The sequence below is a fragment of the Xenopus tropicalis genome, chromosome 8, assembly GCF_000004195.4.
Source record: "Xenopus tropicalis strain Nigerian chromosome 8, UCB_Xtro_10.0, whole genome shotgun sequence".
NCBI classification, from domain to species: Eukaryota; Metazoa; Chordata; class Amphibia; order Anura; family Pipidae; genus Xenopus; species Xenopus tropicalis.
In genome coordinates, this window is record NC_030684.2 from 77,676,433 (window position 1) to 77,695,391 (window position 18,959).

At 38.4% G+C, this 18,959-nt stretch overlaps 1 protein-coding gene and 1 long non-coding RNA gene across 2 annotated transcripts; one reads left to right on the top strand and one right to left on the bottom strand.

Annotated features, from left to right (window-relative positions):
• Positions 1-203: 203 nt before the first annotated feature.
• LOC116406758 lies at positions 204-10,238 on the top strand. The gene is made up of 3 exons (XR_004219798.1): positions 204-411; positions 4,427-4,487; positions 10,155-10,238. It is a non-coding gene; the product is annotated as an uncharacterized LOC116406758 (long non-coding RNA).
• On the bottom strand, positions 5,882-17,282 carry cntd2 (cyclin N-terminal domain containing 2). The gene is given in 9 exon segments (NM_001078818.1): positions 5,882-7,955; positions 8,074-8,252; positions 10,187-10,345; positions 11,109-11,264; positions 11,501-11,599; positions 11,673-11,836; positions 13,745-13,826; positions 14,273-14,344; positions 17,251-17,282. Coding segments are annotated over 8 exon segments (1,098 nt in total). The 5' UTR covers positions 17,251-17,282; the 3' UTR covers positions 5,882-7,768.
• Positions 17,283-18,959: the final 1,677 nt, after the last annotated feature.

Below are 18,959 nucleotides of genomic sequence, written 5' to 3' on the forward strand. Positions count from 1 at the left end.
CTTTCTTCAATTGAAAGGATTCCCTAAGTGAGATATTATTAGTAGCCCTATTTTTGTCTGAATCTGTTTAAACATCCCTTTATTATCCTTGACAATGCCCCAATGCTGGGGTAAGTCTTTAGAATTCCTAGTTTTATACTTTCTGTAAAAAATGACTTATTTAGACCTTGCTTTTCTGCAGACAGATTACTGGTACAAATATAATGGAAGGGAGCCTGAGGCTCACAAATACTCCTGGTGTGAGCATTCATGTGGAACAGTGTAGAAACAAGACAGAAACCCAGGACACAACAATCAAGGAAAGGTACAGTCTATGACAAGGTAGGATTGTGTCTGACAAGGGCAAGATTGTATCTCCCTGGAAGAGGTAATAAAAACAATACAAGGGTATAGGTGTCAAGACACACACAGGTAAGCCCTCATGATAAAGAGGCCCTCCAAGCAGTTATATATCAACCAAGGTTTTTAAATTTCTATTGCATTAGCATTACAGTGCTAAATCTAGCAGGGCTTTTTATCAAAGTTCTGCCTGTGTGCATTCTGGACTGCATGAACTTTACAGTACACATGTGCTGTTTGCAGATGAAAATGTCACTGTTGATGATGCAGTTTGTTGTATGAAAATTTGATGGTGTTGGAAAACTGGTGGGATATATGTAGTACAAATGGTATGGTGTGGGTGAGGTAGATGTGCCCAATTTATGTACATGGTAGGAAAATGTAGGGTTTACCTGTCTTTTAAAGATTCTGTGTGTGTGTGTGTGTTAACAAGGAAATTTATGCATGTATATATAATAACAAAGATTATTAAGATTTGTAGAAATTGGTACACAATGTATTATACTGTATTTGAAGCAATGTTTTGTACTCATCTGAGGCCACTGGCAAACTACAGCACCACTGAGCACACATGAAATGGATTTTGGCATGGAAATATGAAAGTATACTTTTGCACATGGATGCAAGGGGGACCAGCCTGTTTTCTGCCTGCATCCTTACACAGGCAAGGGAAACACCTTGGTTCCACTGTCCATAGTACATATCTAGGTGCTAAACTCTACGAGAGGTTTTGATGGATGGTGGTCGGATCAACAGACCACCAACTGACAGAAAAGTCTAATGTGTAAACTACATGGAACATTTTCCATCCAACGCACCTGTCAGATGTGAACACAGCATGCAGTGTCTTAATCTGACAAGATAAATTCTGATGGTGTCTGAGAGACTTTTTACTCAGATCAAAGTATATTTAGTGTTGCATATAGATGCAGGAACAAAACACTCCATCTGACTTTATCTGATCCAACTTACATTACAGTAAGTAATGATTCTGAAGTGTCCTGTAGTATCCTAGAAATTCTTGTGCTGTTGCTGTCACATACTAGCATACAAGCATTTGTTATAATGAAAGCAACCTAAGATGACTATTATTCTGTATCTACTGTATATTGCACCCAATAGGGCTTTGTAACACACACTGAAGGATTCTAAGGAAGGTCCCTTATAAAGGCTGATAGTTTCTGCCCTACCTACATGAGATGTGGCAATACTTTCTAGCAGTGTGCTCTCTGCAGAACAGGAGAAACTGGTAATTCTGGTAATTGAAGTGTACGTTTCAGGTTGGACTAAAAAATCCCATCCCTTTTCCTATGAAAAGTAATAAAGTGGCACATTCTGCTTACTTTCAAATGCATGGCTATTGACCATCAACCCCATCTGTCAAGAGGAGGCAATAGAGACTCCGCCTTACTTAGATACAAATCCCAATGGATACATAAATGACTGTGTGGCCCCACAGGGCTTAAATTAGACTTTACCTTTAGGCTGTTTTATATAAATGACATACTCTTTCTCCCCCCTTACTGCTAATTGCCTTATGTTAGGTTCTGTTATAACCTGCAATGTCAATTCCTGTAGTTTTTGTTACAATGTACTAACTCCTCTTACTATATCTAGTATAAATAATTTTAAAGCAACTGGACTTGTTTGGTAATCATTGAAGACTTTCACTACTCATTCGAGCAGCTTCTTCAGTTCAACCTGAACTGAAGAAGCTGCTCGGATGAGTAGTGAAATGTCTTCAATGATTACCAAACAAGTCCAGTTGTTTTAAATTTATTTATACTAGATATACCATGACCTGGATGAATGAAAATCTTCATAGACATATTCCTCTTACTATAGTTCTGTTACATTTTGCAACTCTTACTATGGATACAGTATTGCATTTCCTTCTACTGGTCTCAGACAAACGTAAGTACTAGAGTATAAGACAGCAGGTGTGCCCCACGGGAGGCAGCAGATCTCCTTCACTCACCAATGGACATGTTGATTAAATAGTACGGACAATACGCGGGCCCCTACTGACAACTCCACTTCTGTTGCGTTTCTGCATAGGGTAAGGGATACCCAATTTATGTTGCCTGCATGGTCGGCATGAGAGAGGTGTAATCGACAACGATGCTTGGTTTATGGATCCCGTAACCGTAACTAATGAGCTCGCTATCATAGCAACGGGTGTACAGCCATAGGCATGCTTTGGCATTGACATTGAACAAACCTTTTGGTGACCAAGGTGTCGGGTGCATGTGCTGTCTGTTGGAAACATCCTTAAAGTGTTCTGCTGATCGGGTCCTAGGACGTGCTAACTATATGGTTATTGCTGAGCCACTCCGGGGACTGGGTACTCTACCACCTCCATGTTACTTACCTGGGGATTCGGTTCTGCACGCAACCATGATTTGTCAACTATGAGGTCTGTGTAACCACTTGGCCACTACTGTATTTATCCACTTGTATCATTGTCAGTTATGTTTATATTATGTTTTATGGCATTGTACTTTTTTGGCTTTATTTATATATTGTTTCATTATTTTGAATGTATGTTTTGGTTGCTTAGCAACAACATTGGCGCCAATTTAGGTTTATAAGCGTTTGTACTGCACTGTGGTGTTGTTGTCCCTTACCAAAGTTCCAATCAGGAACTAAAACGTTGGACTGAATAAAATCCTCAAACTTCTTCACTTGATGACTCCTGTGTAAAAATTCCTGTGAGTGTGGTCACTAACCCCTAGCAGTCTCCTAATCTGCTTCCTTTAGATTTATTTCCTGGTAAACATTAAAGGGGTGGTTTACCTTTAAATTAACTTTTAGAATGATGTAGACAATGATATTCTGAAGGCTATTTGCAATTGGTCTTCATCACCTATCTAGTTGCTAGGGTCTTAACCTTCCAAGCAATTAGGCAGTGGTTTTAAAAAGTGGCTGGAATATCCAATTTTTTGGATGCTGATACCCCTATTTGAAATCTGCAAAGAAGGCAAATTATTCAATACCTTTAAAAAATAATGAATACCAGTTAAAAGGTTGCTTGGAATTGGCAAAACATACTAATAATGAAAAATTACCTTAAAGGTGAACCACCCCTAAAAGTTCTCAAAAGTTCTGTTAGCCATATAAATACTGAGCCCCAAACTGGCCTGGATTTGTTGCTTGTTGGTGCCATTTTAGATCTGCAGGCGCACTCAGCATTCTTTCCAGGCATCTGCACTATTGTTTGCTTGCTCTTTGGTGCCACCTACTGATTTTTTGTTAGTTGTACAGCTGTCTCTCAACCAAAATAGGATAAAGTGGCTACAACATTTCTAGAACTAGCCATTTTGGGGTGCCTAAATTTGCTTTTAATTTTTTTATATATATATTTATAGAAGGTGTAATCTAGTAATCTCAGATTTGACTCCCTCTGCCAGATCTAAATTCATTTGGAGATTAAATCAAGTTTGCCAGTAGCTCCTCGCAGAGGTTTACAACTCTCAGTGTAATCTCTCCAAACCACACAGGTTGCTATTCTTCCCATGTACTGCATCTAGGAATACCATCCCACCCCTTTAAAAAGAGGACCTTATAGAATACACATGCTGCAAGTCCGATGCATGGATCAAGGATTTGTGTGCAGTGTGTGTGTTCAATAAGGTCCTTTTCTTAAAGGGGGAGATGGTAACCCTAACTGCACTCTGCTATCCCTGAACTTGTTTCCATCCAGCAAGTTGCTGTTGAATTTTCCAAACTGGGTTGTGAAGGGCCTGATTTAATACTAAAAAATATTAGGGTAGCCATAGCTAACAGTATATTAAAATGTGGTAGCAGTCAATTTAATTGCATAAAACACAGCTATATTCTATATGCGATAAAAACCGGGTACCAACGTAGTGACATTTTATTGTATCAGAAATACCCCCTCTCCCCATGGCTATCTTTCTCTCCTTAGGAAGTAGTTCAACCCTCCACAAAGTGCATAGAGACACAATGGACAATATTATACACAGCTCTGTGACCATCATTTCTTATGTAAATAGCCCTTTGGTAAAGGTATTTCTTATAGTATTTTCTCTTTTATGTGCACTAATGATGTAGTTTTGGCTCCTAGATGAAAGAATACATCTGATTCCTCTGCCTATTTGATACTGTTTTTTGGCATAGAGCACAGAGTAAGTATATCTGGCACGTAGGTATTCCCACTATAAGGAGGGGCTATAAAATCTGTTCAGTAATTCATTTGTCTATATGATAGGCTAATTTGCAGCACAGGTATGGGCCTGTTATACAGAATGCTTGGGAACTGGGGGTTTTCCAGATAAGGGGTATTTCTGTAATTTGGAAATAATTTAAACATTAAACCCAATAGGATGTTTTGCCTCTAATAAGGATCAATTCTATCTTAGTTGGGATCAAGTACAAGGTACTGTTTTATTATTCCAGAGAAAAAGGTAATCAGTTTTAAAAATTTTAACTATTTTAATTAAAATGGAGTCTATAGGAAATGGCATGGAAAAAGCATTCTAGATAATGGGTTTCTAGGTAATTGATCGCATACTTATGTTGGGACACAGTGATGAGCGAATTTTTTTTGCCAGGCACAAATTCGCTGCAAAATATTTTGTGAAACTGCTGCAAAAATTCACCATGAAAGATAAAAAAAAAAACACCCATTGACCTTAATGTATTTGGAGTGAGAAAGTTGCGTGTCAAAAAAGTTGCAGTCATGTCAAAAAAAGTCACGCATGTAAAAAAGCTGTGCAGTAGTTGCATTTTGCAGAATTTTTTGGCAAAAGGGGACAGATTTGCTCATCACTATTGGCACATAATATTTTTGGGGAAATTTATAATTTCTGTCCAATAGAAAGTATTTATTTACCATGTTAGTTTACATGTCTATGAAGATTCTCATTCATCCAGGTCATAGATTAAGTCTAAAAACAACTGGACTTTTCTGAATTTTTCTTGAAAACGTTTCACCACTCATCCGAGTGGCTTCTTCAGTTCCTTCTAACACCTGTCAGTTTCAGCTAACACCTAACTGAATAAGTTCAATGGAACCATTGTGATTGGATGTCTGTGACTGTACTACCATCAAGAGTTTAAATACCAGGAAATTCCCTACCAGTCATTTGAACTGAAGAAGCCACTCGGATAAGTGGTGAAACGTTTTCAAGATAAACTAAGAAAAGTCCAGTTGTTTTTTAGACATAATTCTACTAGATACTGTATGTTAGTTTACAGCTTACAATCTGCATTTAAATTTCAGATAGCAGCAAGTGGAAGTCTATAAACTATATAAAAGAGCAAAAATGAATAAACATGCCAGTATTCCTAAAATATATACTTTATTATTTATGTATTCTGCTTTTTTCCATTTTGAACACATTCATTCCAGATTTTGTCAAGATTACAATCTACTTACTGGGAAAGTAAATTAAATATAATTAGTTTGGAACAAAATCGTTTAAGGCCGCATTTCTTACACTGACATACACACATTATTTACAAGGTCAACTGGCAATAAAAAGCAGAGTACTAAAATATCTCCTTTCAAACCTCTCAATTTTTTTTTTCAAATACATATTCATTGTTACTTTTTTTTCCCTTACACACACACACACACACCAAAAATAAAAAATGCAATGTTATGGAGCACAGTTATTGGGGCTGTTTGATGGCTTTTCTGCAGTGCACACAAAATATGAGGATATAATTACTTCCTTCTAACTCAGAGACCAGATGCCTGGTCAGAATAATGGCCCTCAGACATTTGGATGAGCTGCTTAGTCTGCACTTAAATGGGAAGTACCAGCAGTTAGGTATTAATTAGGCTTTAAAAGTTTAAATGTGGCATGAACCTTCTAAATTAATTTGTTTCTTTCAGTCCTAGGTAATCTTCTGAAAGGGATGTATTAAATGGGAATTTTTATTATTACCTACTTGTCTGCTTTTGTGTATTATATTTGCACAGACCCTTCTGGCTGCGTCCTGCTACCAATTCAGGGTTTGTTTCACATGCACCACAAATTATATCCTTAATAGTATTTTCTTGTTACCCAGTCCTGCATAGCTAGTATCATCTTTACACAAAATTAGCTTTCTCTCACCTTGTGCGGCTTAGGCATTGAGACATGAGACAGAATACAAGTAGCACGAGTGAAGAGACAGCGGTGGCAATGCTGCACAAGGGGAGCAGAGGTAGTTCATATGCCAGGCCCCAGAGAGACAGAGGTGCTGCACAGAGCACAAAAGGAGCCAGAATAAATGTAAAAAAGGAAACATTACAATTTATGCCAGAAAGCACCAAGAAAAAATCATTTAGGAATAAGCCTACAAGATTAGGTCTCACGTTCTGTTAATATAACTGCAGAAGTGCTGTTCTGGAAGCAGATACCATTCCAGTTAATTAATTTGCTATATCTGTTGATAAACTGTCACAATATTTTTCTCTTTCTAAGGCCCATTTTAGTGATGCCTTTCAACTGCACCACACCACATTGTCCATGTGTTCTATATGTGTACACATTTCCTTTGACATATTTGCAAGCACAAATAAATGTATCTTTATAACAAAGAATTTTCCCAGAAAAGAGCAGAAGCCTGTATGCAAGCAAATCCAGTATTACCTAGCAATTGCCAAGTTTTCTGTGTGTCCTGTTCTGGCCTAAAACAGGGATCTACCCTTAGAAATATGTGAATAGATAAATGCATAAATTCTACATCCTCCCTTCATTTACATTCCTAGAAATAAGCTTGCAGCATGTTAGAGAGGCACTGCCCTTCTATTAACAATGCAGACCATGCTTGATAGAACATTTGATGTGCGGTCAATATGTTGTGTGTTCAATACAATGTTTCACTATCAGGTCAAAATAGATTAATAGCGTTGAACTATAAAGGGGTGATGAGCCACTAAATTATATTTGAATCATTAAATTGTATTTGTTGTAGCCTTCTTGTCTGAACTGGAATTACAATTTATATTTGTATTTTTGGTGACAGTATGCTAATAATGTATCCAATGGTGCAGTTAGGTTTAAAAATATCTGTATATTTACCAGATTTACCTCTAAATGTAGACCTTTAGGACATTCGGCTGTAAGTCTTTTTCTGTATTAACTTGAAAACTGCTATTTACCATGAACATTTGCAGCAAATAGTGTTTTTTGTGTTGCACTAGGAACATGTATCTTTATATTAATGGGCTCATTTGTTCAGCCCTCTTGGTGACTGCACATTAAAGTTTGGGGCCTGAGAATTCTGCTTCCTACTGGGCTTTTTATATTTACAACTATACATACACACTTCTTTCACAAAGAATTCAGCTGTTTGCCAAATCGATCTCTAAAGCCACAAGAGATGTCAACACTAATGAATTGTCATAGTGTTAGATTTCCAGCCCTGAAGTCATGTTAACAATTGATTAGGTTTGTGAGAAAACTGCCAGTGTTCATAACTGAGTGCTCAGTGTCCTCATGCAGCGGGCAAGGTGTTTCGAGTTAGACATGGATGATCCAGAGCTCACACCTAATTTTTGGGGACGGGAGTATTTATGCCAAGTTGATTTGTTTTCCATAGACCCAGCACGAAGCGCTGCCTTTGCCATTAGGTGCTGGCAGTTGATCAGTTGTGCATCACTGAAATGAGAGAAGAATGTAAGAAACCAAGGTCAGAAAATATCATGTAAATCGGGTTTCATGCTGCAATACAATATAATTAAAATGATCAAATGACAGTTACAAAGCTTTCTCAAACCTGTAGGAGAAATACTGTTGTACTCCATGCCACATCTCATCTGATGTAAGAGATCCAGACTCCAGAGACACCCTCTGTGCCAAGCTAAGTGCTCCAATGGCCAGCAGAGCTGGCTCAATCATTGATCCCTCGGCCTCTAGGAGAGTTAATTCCATAAAGTACATAGCAAGGTACAGAATCTGCAAAGGGATCACAGAGAGATAAGGCATTATAGATAAATACAAAACAAATATTGGTTAACGTAACCCACAGGCCCAGCATCCCTGTAGCACATTCATTTCTAAATGGTTCCTTCAACTTCTGATGTCAGCAGTCCATTTACAAAAAGCACTCACCTTGGGTACCATAGAGCTGCAGTACACACAGTCCTGCATGAAAGTGCTATTAGCACTGGTATACTATAACTCTATATTATTGCTAGATAAAGATGCTCCATGCCAATTGTAATTGTTTATCCAGTGCCAGTCACATTCTTTATTCATTATTTAGTGGAAAATTCCATTTAGCTATTGAAACCCTAGAACTGCCCGGCATCTTCCAAAATGCACTTTTTTTCTGGGAAAAAAATACCTATATTTTTTCTTATATCCATATTAATAACAATAGTGTTAAGCATTATTTTTTGCTGGCTAGGCACATGGCAAACTGCAGTGCAAACAAAGAATAAAATAGAACAAGCAATAGAATAAAAACAAGAATAACTTTGCCACTTCACCACTTTCAGAGTAGGGGGCATACAAACACAAGACATACCAGTTTAGATATACAAACAAATTGGCAGCCCATTTCCTATTTGATCAAACAGAAAGTAACTACCAGCAGAAAAATGCAGTTTTCCTAGAGAGGAACGTGACAATCAAAGAAATCAGAGAGTATATTACATTGTTATTACCCATAGGGAGATGTTACATTTAAGGAAATGTGTCTAATCGTCTGCCCTGTTGGCTAATCACCCAGTATGTATGCCGATAATAGTCACTTAGCAATTTGGTGAAGGGGCACAGACCGTGGGTCTCTACCCATGACCTGGTGCATTGTAAATGCGTTGAGTGACATTTGTCTGGATCTTGCCAAATTAGGTCTTGTCTTCAACATCACTTGACTGTGATGTGGCATTGGGCAGAAGAGTCAGAAAAGTTGTAAGTGTAAGCTTATAGTAAATTAGCCCTTCAATTACCACAAGCTACACCGTATTTTATCCCAGATGAGACTGTATCCTTCAGGGGTGAGCCCTCACTTTGTATGGAGGCCAGGCATGTATGTGTTGTATTTCTCAATAAATGGGCGTCAGTGGTTCTTAACCTTGAAACCATGAACTGTTTATTTACACAGCCACTTAGGAGGAATTACAGCACAGAATAGGTAGGTAGTAGCATCTCACAGCACAGGTAGTACTTACAAGGAATAGTCACAATAACCATTTAGCTGCAGGGCACAATGGGTTAACTCCCAGCTTTCAGGTATATGCTTCCAGTGGAACCTGGGTGATCACTATTTAACCCTAGGTCTGTACACTGTTAACCCTACTCTGGGCAGTATTATACCTGGGATTATAATCCCTCTACAATTCCTGGTTGGAGCCAAAATGCTGCTCACTAAATAATAATAATAATCTCTCTGCCTGCTTACTAAGCAAAGACATCACAAAATGGCCTACAGCCTCATGGCTGCTCAGCCTTTTATATCACAGTGTCACCTAATGGCCAAACTGTGGAACTGCACAAAGGGTCATGCTATGACCCAGGAACAAGGGACTTACTTCCCATTACATTAAGGACCCTTCATAGATTTCCAAATACTAGGGGACCACAGAGTTAGAAAAGGTACAATTTACCAGTTCCCTACATAAGGATAAATGGCCAGGACTTTGGTATTACTAAGCACTTGAAGCAAGCCCAGCAAGCAGATTGGTAACAAAAACAATTTTAAAATATGTTTTCTTAAAAAAAAAAACACACACAATAAACAATGTGTTTCTGTGAAATAAATCTGGAAATATTAGGTTTATCATACAGTTTCAGTGCACTGTGAACAAATCTGGAAACATTATCCCAAAGCTGATTTTGTTACTTTTACTACAGGGTTTCCTTGGGTGCCACAGTGACAAGCATACCTTCATGGGGCATTTCCCAATGGTGGAAAGAATGCGAAGAAAGTGCAAGGGATGAATATAATGGAGTTCAAATTTCAAGCGGCTGAGGATCTTCCTTTCCATTTTCAGCAATTCTTTCTTGCTAAAGGCATCTTCCATCATAAAGCAGAGCTCTGCTGGCTATGAAGAAAAGAATGAACTAAACATGGCTGTTTTCTGATAGACTCTGTTTTTCCAAGTTATTCTTATAACTGCCAACCATCATTGCCCTTAGCATATACATAACTGCACCAAGCTGCAGCATTAAATAGACATTATAATACATGTAGGTATCTGTTATCTGGAAACCCGTTATCCAGAAAGCTCAAAATTACAGGAAGGCCATCTCCCATAGACTCCATTATAAGCAAATAATTCAGATTTTTAAAAATGAGTTATTTTTTCTCTCTAATAATAAAACAGTGCCTTGTACTTGTTTCTAACTAAGCAGGGTCTGACTGGGCTGCTGGGACACCAGGAAAAATCCCTGTGGGCCCCGGTGGCCCAGACCCGACCCTTCAACCCCCAGTCCGACCCTATAACTAAGATATAATTAATAATTTTTGAGGCAAAACAATCCAATTGATTGCTTTTATCTTTTCACTGCCTTCATCTCTAGTTTCAGAAAGGCCGGTATACTCAATATATAACCTACCAACAGTACAGGTAGCGACTTTTACCATTCTGCTAAAACCTGCATGAGCAAAGTCGTTACTAACCATATGTACACCTATAAATCTGATCCCGTGCACGCCTACTCCATTGACAAAGCATACTACCACTCACAGCTAGTGCCAATCCTTAGACCATAACATACAGCTGTGATCATGTGCGTTAAGGCTATGTACTCAGTCCCCATACTGCTAGTGATGGCAAAGCAAACACAATGCACAAACTTGCTCACCTCTGGTATTAGCCTCTCTTCTATCTTGCTGGCAAGAAAGAGGCAGCTGGCAGCCAGAAGCTGAAGCAGAGCGGTGTGGATCTTGTGAACTTTCAGGTAGGAATTCATAAGGTATACAGCAAGGTAGAGTGTCTCCTCTTCCAGACCCAGGTACTCCTGCACCATTACCCAAGCATGTATAAGTACTAGAGAGATCATGTACCTTATATAGACCATACAATCAGTAGTACATTTATGAACTGTCCAGGAGCTGGGAGTCACAAAAATGATTTTGGTTCCAAGATGCTAACCCCTATGCTGAATACTACATAGTTTTATGTGTAGTAAATGTTTTAAACGTTCAACATTTAGGGAGAATAACATACAGCAATTTAAATCCATAAAATACATACATGAACCTGGACCAGCCAGTCCACCAGTACAGTCCTCATCTCAGCTGTCACTGCTTTAGGGATGTCAGAAGATCTAAATGTTTGGCATGACTGACTCACCTAGAAAGATAATTTCATGACATATAGAAGGGCATAACACATTGAGCATATCCATTTTAGCGCAACCACTCACCATCATTCCAGTGAATATATCAAGAGCATATTCTTGCTCAATGTGCATGTTTAGAGCCTTCATTGCTTGAACCAGCTCCTCTACCCACTGCTCTGATAAACAAGTTCCTCTACCAGCATTAATGTTTAGCTGTACTTGATGGACAGGAACCTCAGGAACTCGTCCTTAGAAAAAAAATATAAATGTACAGATCTATTAATTACACAAAGAACTGTAAGTTTGATCCCATGGTGCTTTGCTAAAAAACAGAGACATGAGTGGTAACAAAGGGCACACGGATATAAAATAATTTCCAACTTACTATATACAACAGAATAACTGATTACTGAATGCTCATATACTAGGCTTATTAACATCACGTTCAAACACTTAGGGGGAGAGTTATGTTTGCGTGTTTTTTTTTTTATGATTTAAGTTTTTTTAGTGCTAAAACTCGCACAATTCGAGTTATGGTTATTCTTTTTGCGGTAACGTGATAAACATGAAAAAATGACATCTCTTTCTCAGGCATGATATTAAAATTTCTAAAACAGCACCTAAAGATATATATATACACGCAGAGATACAATAGGATGCAGTTACATGAAGTAAGAATCTGACAGGGACATATGAAATGAAAAGTAAATAACAAAGAACTAAAAAAAGATAAGATAAGGATCTTGTATCCTAAAAGTATGTGGGTACAAAATGTATAGTTTGTATATTCAGTAGGGACATGTGCTGTGGTCATTTGATGTTGTCAGGCCCTTTGAAGCGTCCATGGTTCACATGGGGATTGGGGTAGGTCCCCTGGGGGTTTAACCTTATTAATATTTATTAAATCTGAATATATCTCAGTTAACTCCTTTGTCATTTCCCAACCCTGTAAGACGTGATATGAACCAATAAAATAGAAAACATGTAGGTGGTAAGGAACAACAATCTAACTATTATTACTATGCAAAGTTTTAAGCATTAATGATGAAGGGATGATAGGGACTGTTCTAAAATGGGAAAGGAATTATCTCTGAACCATTCTGCCCAAGCATCAGGATATGTAATCGTGTTATGTTTTGGGACTCAAAGGAAAATAAATGAATAGTGTTTGAACTTGGCTTCCTTCATTACAAATTAGTACCTCTTCACACCTATAGCCTAGGTGCAAATGAAAAATCCGTGCTCTGTCTCTTTCAATCCTGAGGATTCTACAACATATTCTACACCTCACCCTTATTTGGTACATAAGAACGAAAGAGTCTTATAAAGGAGGACAGCATAATTCCATTGAAGACAAAAACAAGATTATAATCCTTAATACCAACATAATGAAGTACTTTCACACTGTTTAATGCCAAATGTCATTCCCTAATATCTTACACTGAGCATATTGCTTGAGGAGTTGAAAAAGTGGTGGCCATTATAAAGCAACAATACTTTTCAACAAGGGGCTACATTTTGTTTTCTTTAGGCATGTATGTAGTTCTATAGCTAGCAGCGCTTACTTAAGTATCACATGATGGAATGTACTGGCAATATACTTGCTACAAGTGGCAATATGCCATATACTCCTTGTCAAAGGTGCTACTGTTTCATAAAGTGCACAAGTAAGGCTCTGTTGGGACCATAAGTAGTTCAAGATCTCTCTTTAGAGAGGTGCAGATGGGTACAAATGGTGCTGGAACCACACATGAAGTGACTAACACAGAGCAAATGTTAGTGTTTGGAAGCATATGTTGCCTAGGGCCAAACAGGTTTTATGTAGTTCTAAATTGGAACTGTTCGACCTATGGTCCTTCAGCTATTGTTGGTATAGTACTTACTTTATTAATAGGGACCTTTATTAAGTAAGGATTGTCTTACTTGGTCCTGATGCTCATTTCTGCACCAGCAGTGAAAAAAACATTCTGTAATGCAGGTTCCTCCATATTGTTTCATCCCCTTTCTAAGTGGTCAAAAGCAGGTGATAAAATGAAAACACTCATAACCCAATTGGTTGATAATTCATGTCTCTGTGCTAACTTTCCAGAATCAGAGGTATTTTCTCACCAAAGGTTCAGTTGATCTCTTCATAACCAGTTAATCTGACATCATACCTCTTTTTGCTATCAAGGAGACTCCTAGTGAGGAAAACTTGTCTGCAACAGAAACCTTTGAACCTATTGCCAGAAGCTTCTTCTGTGGGAAGAAATTACTTTAATTATATGGTGAAAATTAATAACTCACAAATGTTTAAAAAGCTCCTCATCTTAAAAAGAACTCATTGGGGCATATTTGTCCAAGACAAAAACTAGAACTCACCACAGCTGCTCTCTACTTATTTTTGGAGGAGTTTTGGCCGCACATTTATCAATGAATAGAGAGCAGCAGAATTTTGCTCTGACAAATATGTCCCATTGTTTCTAATTGTGTAGTGCACAAGTACTGAGAGCATCTATAACTGAAGACAAAGGTAATTTTTTCTCCGTTTTTAGAATCTATCTATCCTAAAAAATCTATTTTTTGATATTATTCCTCATTATGATTGTTTTCATAATGAAAAAATAAGAAGAAAGAATCTAACAACAAAGATAGACAAGGGGAAGCCCCTATGCCTCACCAGGTAAGAGTTATGTTTACTTCACCTTTTTCTGTTCTCCTGTACATTGAATTCTGTTGCTGTCCTTGGTCTTGAATGGTTCACGCTTCCCATCCATCTGACATGTCACAAAAGGCAGCAGAAAAAACACAAAACACAGCATGTTTAACCGGCAGTGAATATTTATTTCTGTGCTGACAAAGTTAGTTAAAGGGACACTTTTGTCATAAAAAAGATATCATTTTGCCTTTTCTCATTGTAGTTTCATGGAAAACCAGTGAAGTTTAACCCTATTGCCTTTTTTATCCCCTGCAAAAAACTGTTTTTGTGGGACACTTTAAAAAAAAAATAAAAAAAATCTCTTTGTATATATCAGGGATCCCCAACCTTTTTTATCCGTGAGCCACATTCAATAGTAAAAAAAAGTTGGGGAGCAACGCAAGCATGAAAAATGTATTTGGGGTACCAAATAAGGGCTCTGATTGGCTATTTGATAGCCCCTATGTAGACTGGCAGCCTACAGATGGTTCTGTTTGGCAGTATTTACATTACATTACATTAACATTTATTTATAAAGCGCCAACATATTCCGCAGTGCTGTACAATAAGTGGGTTACATACATTGGACATACAGAGTAACATATAAAGCAATCAGTAACTGATACAAGAGGTGAAGAGGGCCCTGCCCAAAAGAGCTTACAATCTACAAGGAGAAAGGGTTGAGACACAAGGTGTGGGAATGGGCATGAACAGAGTTGTGAGAGGTGGGGCACAGGGTATTGCTAAACTAGATTAGGGTAAGCTTCTCTAAATAAATGTGTTTTTAGAGATCTCTTGAAGGCAGAGAGATTGGGAGAAAGTCTGATAGTTTGTGGGAGCAAATTCCAGAGAAGGGGGGCAGCCCTTGTAAAGTCTTGAATGCGAGCGTGTGAGGAGGGAATGAGAGAGGAGTTGAGGAGCAGGTCAGTAGAGGAGAGTAACAAGCGGGTTGGATGGTACCTAGAAATGAGTTCAGAGATGTAGGGTGGGGCAGAGTTATGCTTTAAATGTGAGGGTCATTAGTTTGAATTTTATCCTGGATGGTAGGGGAAGCCAGTGCAGGGATTGGCAGAGCGGCACGGCAGAGGAGGAGCGGTTGGAGAGGTGTATGAGCCTGGCAGCAGTATTCATTATGGACTGGAGAGGGGACAGTCTTTGGAGGGGAAGGCCAATTAATAGCGAGTTACAGTAGTCCAGGCGAGAACACTGGGTTTTATGCAACCAAAACTTGCTTCCTTACCAGAAATTAAAAAAAGAGCACCTGCTTTGAGGCCACTGGGAGCAACACCAAACGGTTGGGGAGCAACATGTTGCTCATGAGCCACTGGTTGGGGATCACTGGTGTATATGTAACACTGTGGCCTGTATAAAGTTTTCTGTTAAGAAAAGGCCCCCTTCAAACACCATGGCTTCAGGTAATACAGTTGCTACCAGGGTTAAATTAATCAGTAATTAATTATTTAAAAGAGATGGCCCCATAATAATTGCTTCTGTTTGCACCAGTTACCATATGTATAATCCCCTCTGCTTATGTGCAGGTATGGAATCCGTTATCCAGAAAGTTCCGAATTATGGGAAAGCCATCTCCCATAGACTGCATTTTAATTAAATATTTTACAATTTTAAAACATGTTCCATTTTTCTTTGTAATAACAGAACAGTACCATTATCTCTTCCTATAATGTGACATCCATGTGCAATAATCAATTAAAAACAAACACCTCATGTAACGTTTTGGGGCCACTTATCACATGTCTCCAGCAGAATGAGGTGCGGTCCCCCATCAGTATCTGTCTATAACCTTTTAGTAAGCAAGCAAGCAAGTCTTTGGCAGAGATTACATTGCAAGCATGAAAAATCCAGAAAGATGTACTATATTTTTAAACAATCCACTTAGGCACATGCCAGTAAATTATATAACAGAGAATGATACCCTCTGTACATTTAGGAAAATGCCAGCAGAGTAGTACCCTTATTGAAACTACTCCGAGCCACTAAATACACCCTAGTGTATGGTAAGTGCTAAACAGTTACATTACTCTACATATGCCCTGTAATTGTATAATCCCCCCCCCCCCCCGTTTATGGCAGTGTGGTTATATTGCAGCCAACGTATAGCAGTTACTGGCTGGAACCATTGCAGCAGACTGCTCCTATTCATATCTACTGTGCCCAGAACACTGTGGTTTGTTAACATGGGGTGCAGTCTCAGTTAATACCAACTTTCCCTTGTTCCTTGCATTTTTCATTCATTTAATCTCAACACAGTAACTAAATTAATTTTGGCTTGTAAGTCTTAAAGGAGATAAACATAGCAAAAAAGCAGAAAAAGTTTTTTTTCCTGTATTCAGCATTGATGTCTACTGCCCTAGGTACAGAGCCTCAGGGTTTTTTTCACACTACAGACTTCTGGCTACTGTTACTTATGTCTACCACTTCCATTATTTTTATAAAATCAAAGCTTAGACCAAAACCTCAAGACCTGGGAATAAACATTGGAATAGGATTGCCCCACCATCTATGCTAGTTAATAAGTAAATGCCAAAGCTGCTATAACATATATAACTTGCTAATTGGCTGCGAATGATGTTTATTTATTAAGGCTCCAGTTTTAAAGGGGCGAGGTAGCAATTATAAATGTCATTTTTCCTCTAACAGATGAAGCTTACATTCAGGATAGCAACTGCTTGATTAGAAAAACTGCACAGACACCAAGGGACTTTATTGCCAACAAAAATCTTCAATATCTCTCTTACACAAAAAAAGACTTCACTCTTTTGTTAATTTTCTTTATAAAGAGCTCTCAGCTTCCCCAAGTAAAGGCAGTATATAATTAAGAGATGTTGACACAAATATAAAGGTTTTCCATTAATACCCCAAGTGACTTTCTTCCTTCTTGCACCCTATTCCTGTTTGCCATAACATTGTTTTATAATGAAGCCCAAGTACTGCTACTGGTTTATGAAAAGGAAATCAGTTACTTACCTCAGACAAGAGAGCAGTGTGTTAATTCGGATGGATTGAATCAGGTGTTGTTGGCAAAGGATTCTGGGTAACATTAGCCCAGCAAATCCTAAAACCAGCAGTGGAATCACTGACCTTCCTTTTTGGTGGCAAACTGACTCTCTGTTGCACAGAAATTACTGTCAATAACATTTTTTCTTCATAGCAGTGTTGTTATAATAATAAATCAGCCTTTTCCATCTCTTTAGGGTTTATAATAAATGTGCAAAGTTTGCTACTGGTCTAGACAACTGCTGATTGATTGCTATTGGAGATAAGACCTTTAGCAAACTTTGAACTTTTCATTTACATAACCTCCTTAATTTACATTGAAGGGTTAATTACCCTAACATACATGTGCCAATATTTGCCTTTAAGGCTGCAGAGATTTCAGCAAAGCCCTTGCACAGTGCATTTTTTTATAGTTTGCCAGGTTGTGCTCAAATGCATGTAGACATACAATAAAATCCATTTGTAAAAGGTGGCTTGTTAAAGCTATTGTATGCATAAATCTAGGCCAGAGTTGTCTGACCTGTGAATTGTCACTCATAAACTTCTCTTGCCATCATCCCTGGCATGTCATCACTTCCTTATATTAACCCCCTTTCCTTTACTACTTGCATTTCCCTTCCCTATACTTCTAACATACATCATTCCATATTCTTGCCAGTCCTGTTTTTACTCGCTCCCCCTTACACCCATGTCTCTCTCTACATGTGGTACCGCTCCATTCTGATACTTGTAGCCTGAATGTAATCAGAGTTGCAGCTAGCCTGGCCAACACCCATTGGGATAGAGGGCATGAACGGAGGCAGTACAAATAGAGCAATATTTTTTTTACCTGCATTTAACATTCATCAAAGTTCCTGGATTCATTTCAAGACTTCGTGCCATTGAAGGGACAATGATGCATGGATCTTTAGCGCCCTAATGGCATGGGTGTAGTTGACTTCCTACACAGTAGGAAGAGTGTTAGCACAGCATCCTTGCCCCTCCTATGAGGTTCCCTATGTGGCCACACAAGTTGAATATTCCAGAGCTGGCATACGGGTAATACAGGCTATGATAGGGTTGGTGCAAAGATCAACACAACCTCTGACAACAAGGGGATGTTTTATTTTCTAAGAACATATAGTACTGCAGATCATGGAAATCAACATCCTCAACATTACCTTTCTGCAAGTTTTCATTTTTGGTATTTGAATGAACTTTTCTTTGTCAGCCCTCTAGTTTGAGATTTCAATTGCTACTGGGTACTAGGACAACTTACCATAGCAACCAGGCAGTGATGAAATACTATTGCTCTTGTGACCACTGCCTACACCTATAGATTTTTGCACATTAGAGGCCATTAGATCTTGCAGTTACTCTCATAATCTTAGTTAGTCTTAGGGTAAACTACATAGGAGAATTTGATCAGATTTTGAGGGTCACATTTTATCTGACTAATAAAATCTTGTCATGCAACACCACACAATTTTGTGGGATGCTACAAAAGCTGACCCCCCCTCTGCCGTATTGTGAGTGGATCAGATAAAGTTGGATTGTGTGTTCTGTTCCTGCATCTAAATCGGACAGCCAATGTATTTCAATGAGAAGAAAAAGTCTTGGTGGAGGCAGAAGCAGCATTCGTTTCTGACAGGCATGTCAGATGGCAAATCTACCATGTAGTCTACACATGAGATGGGACA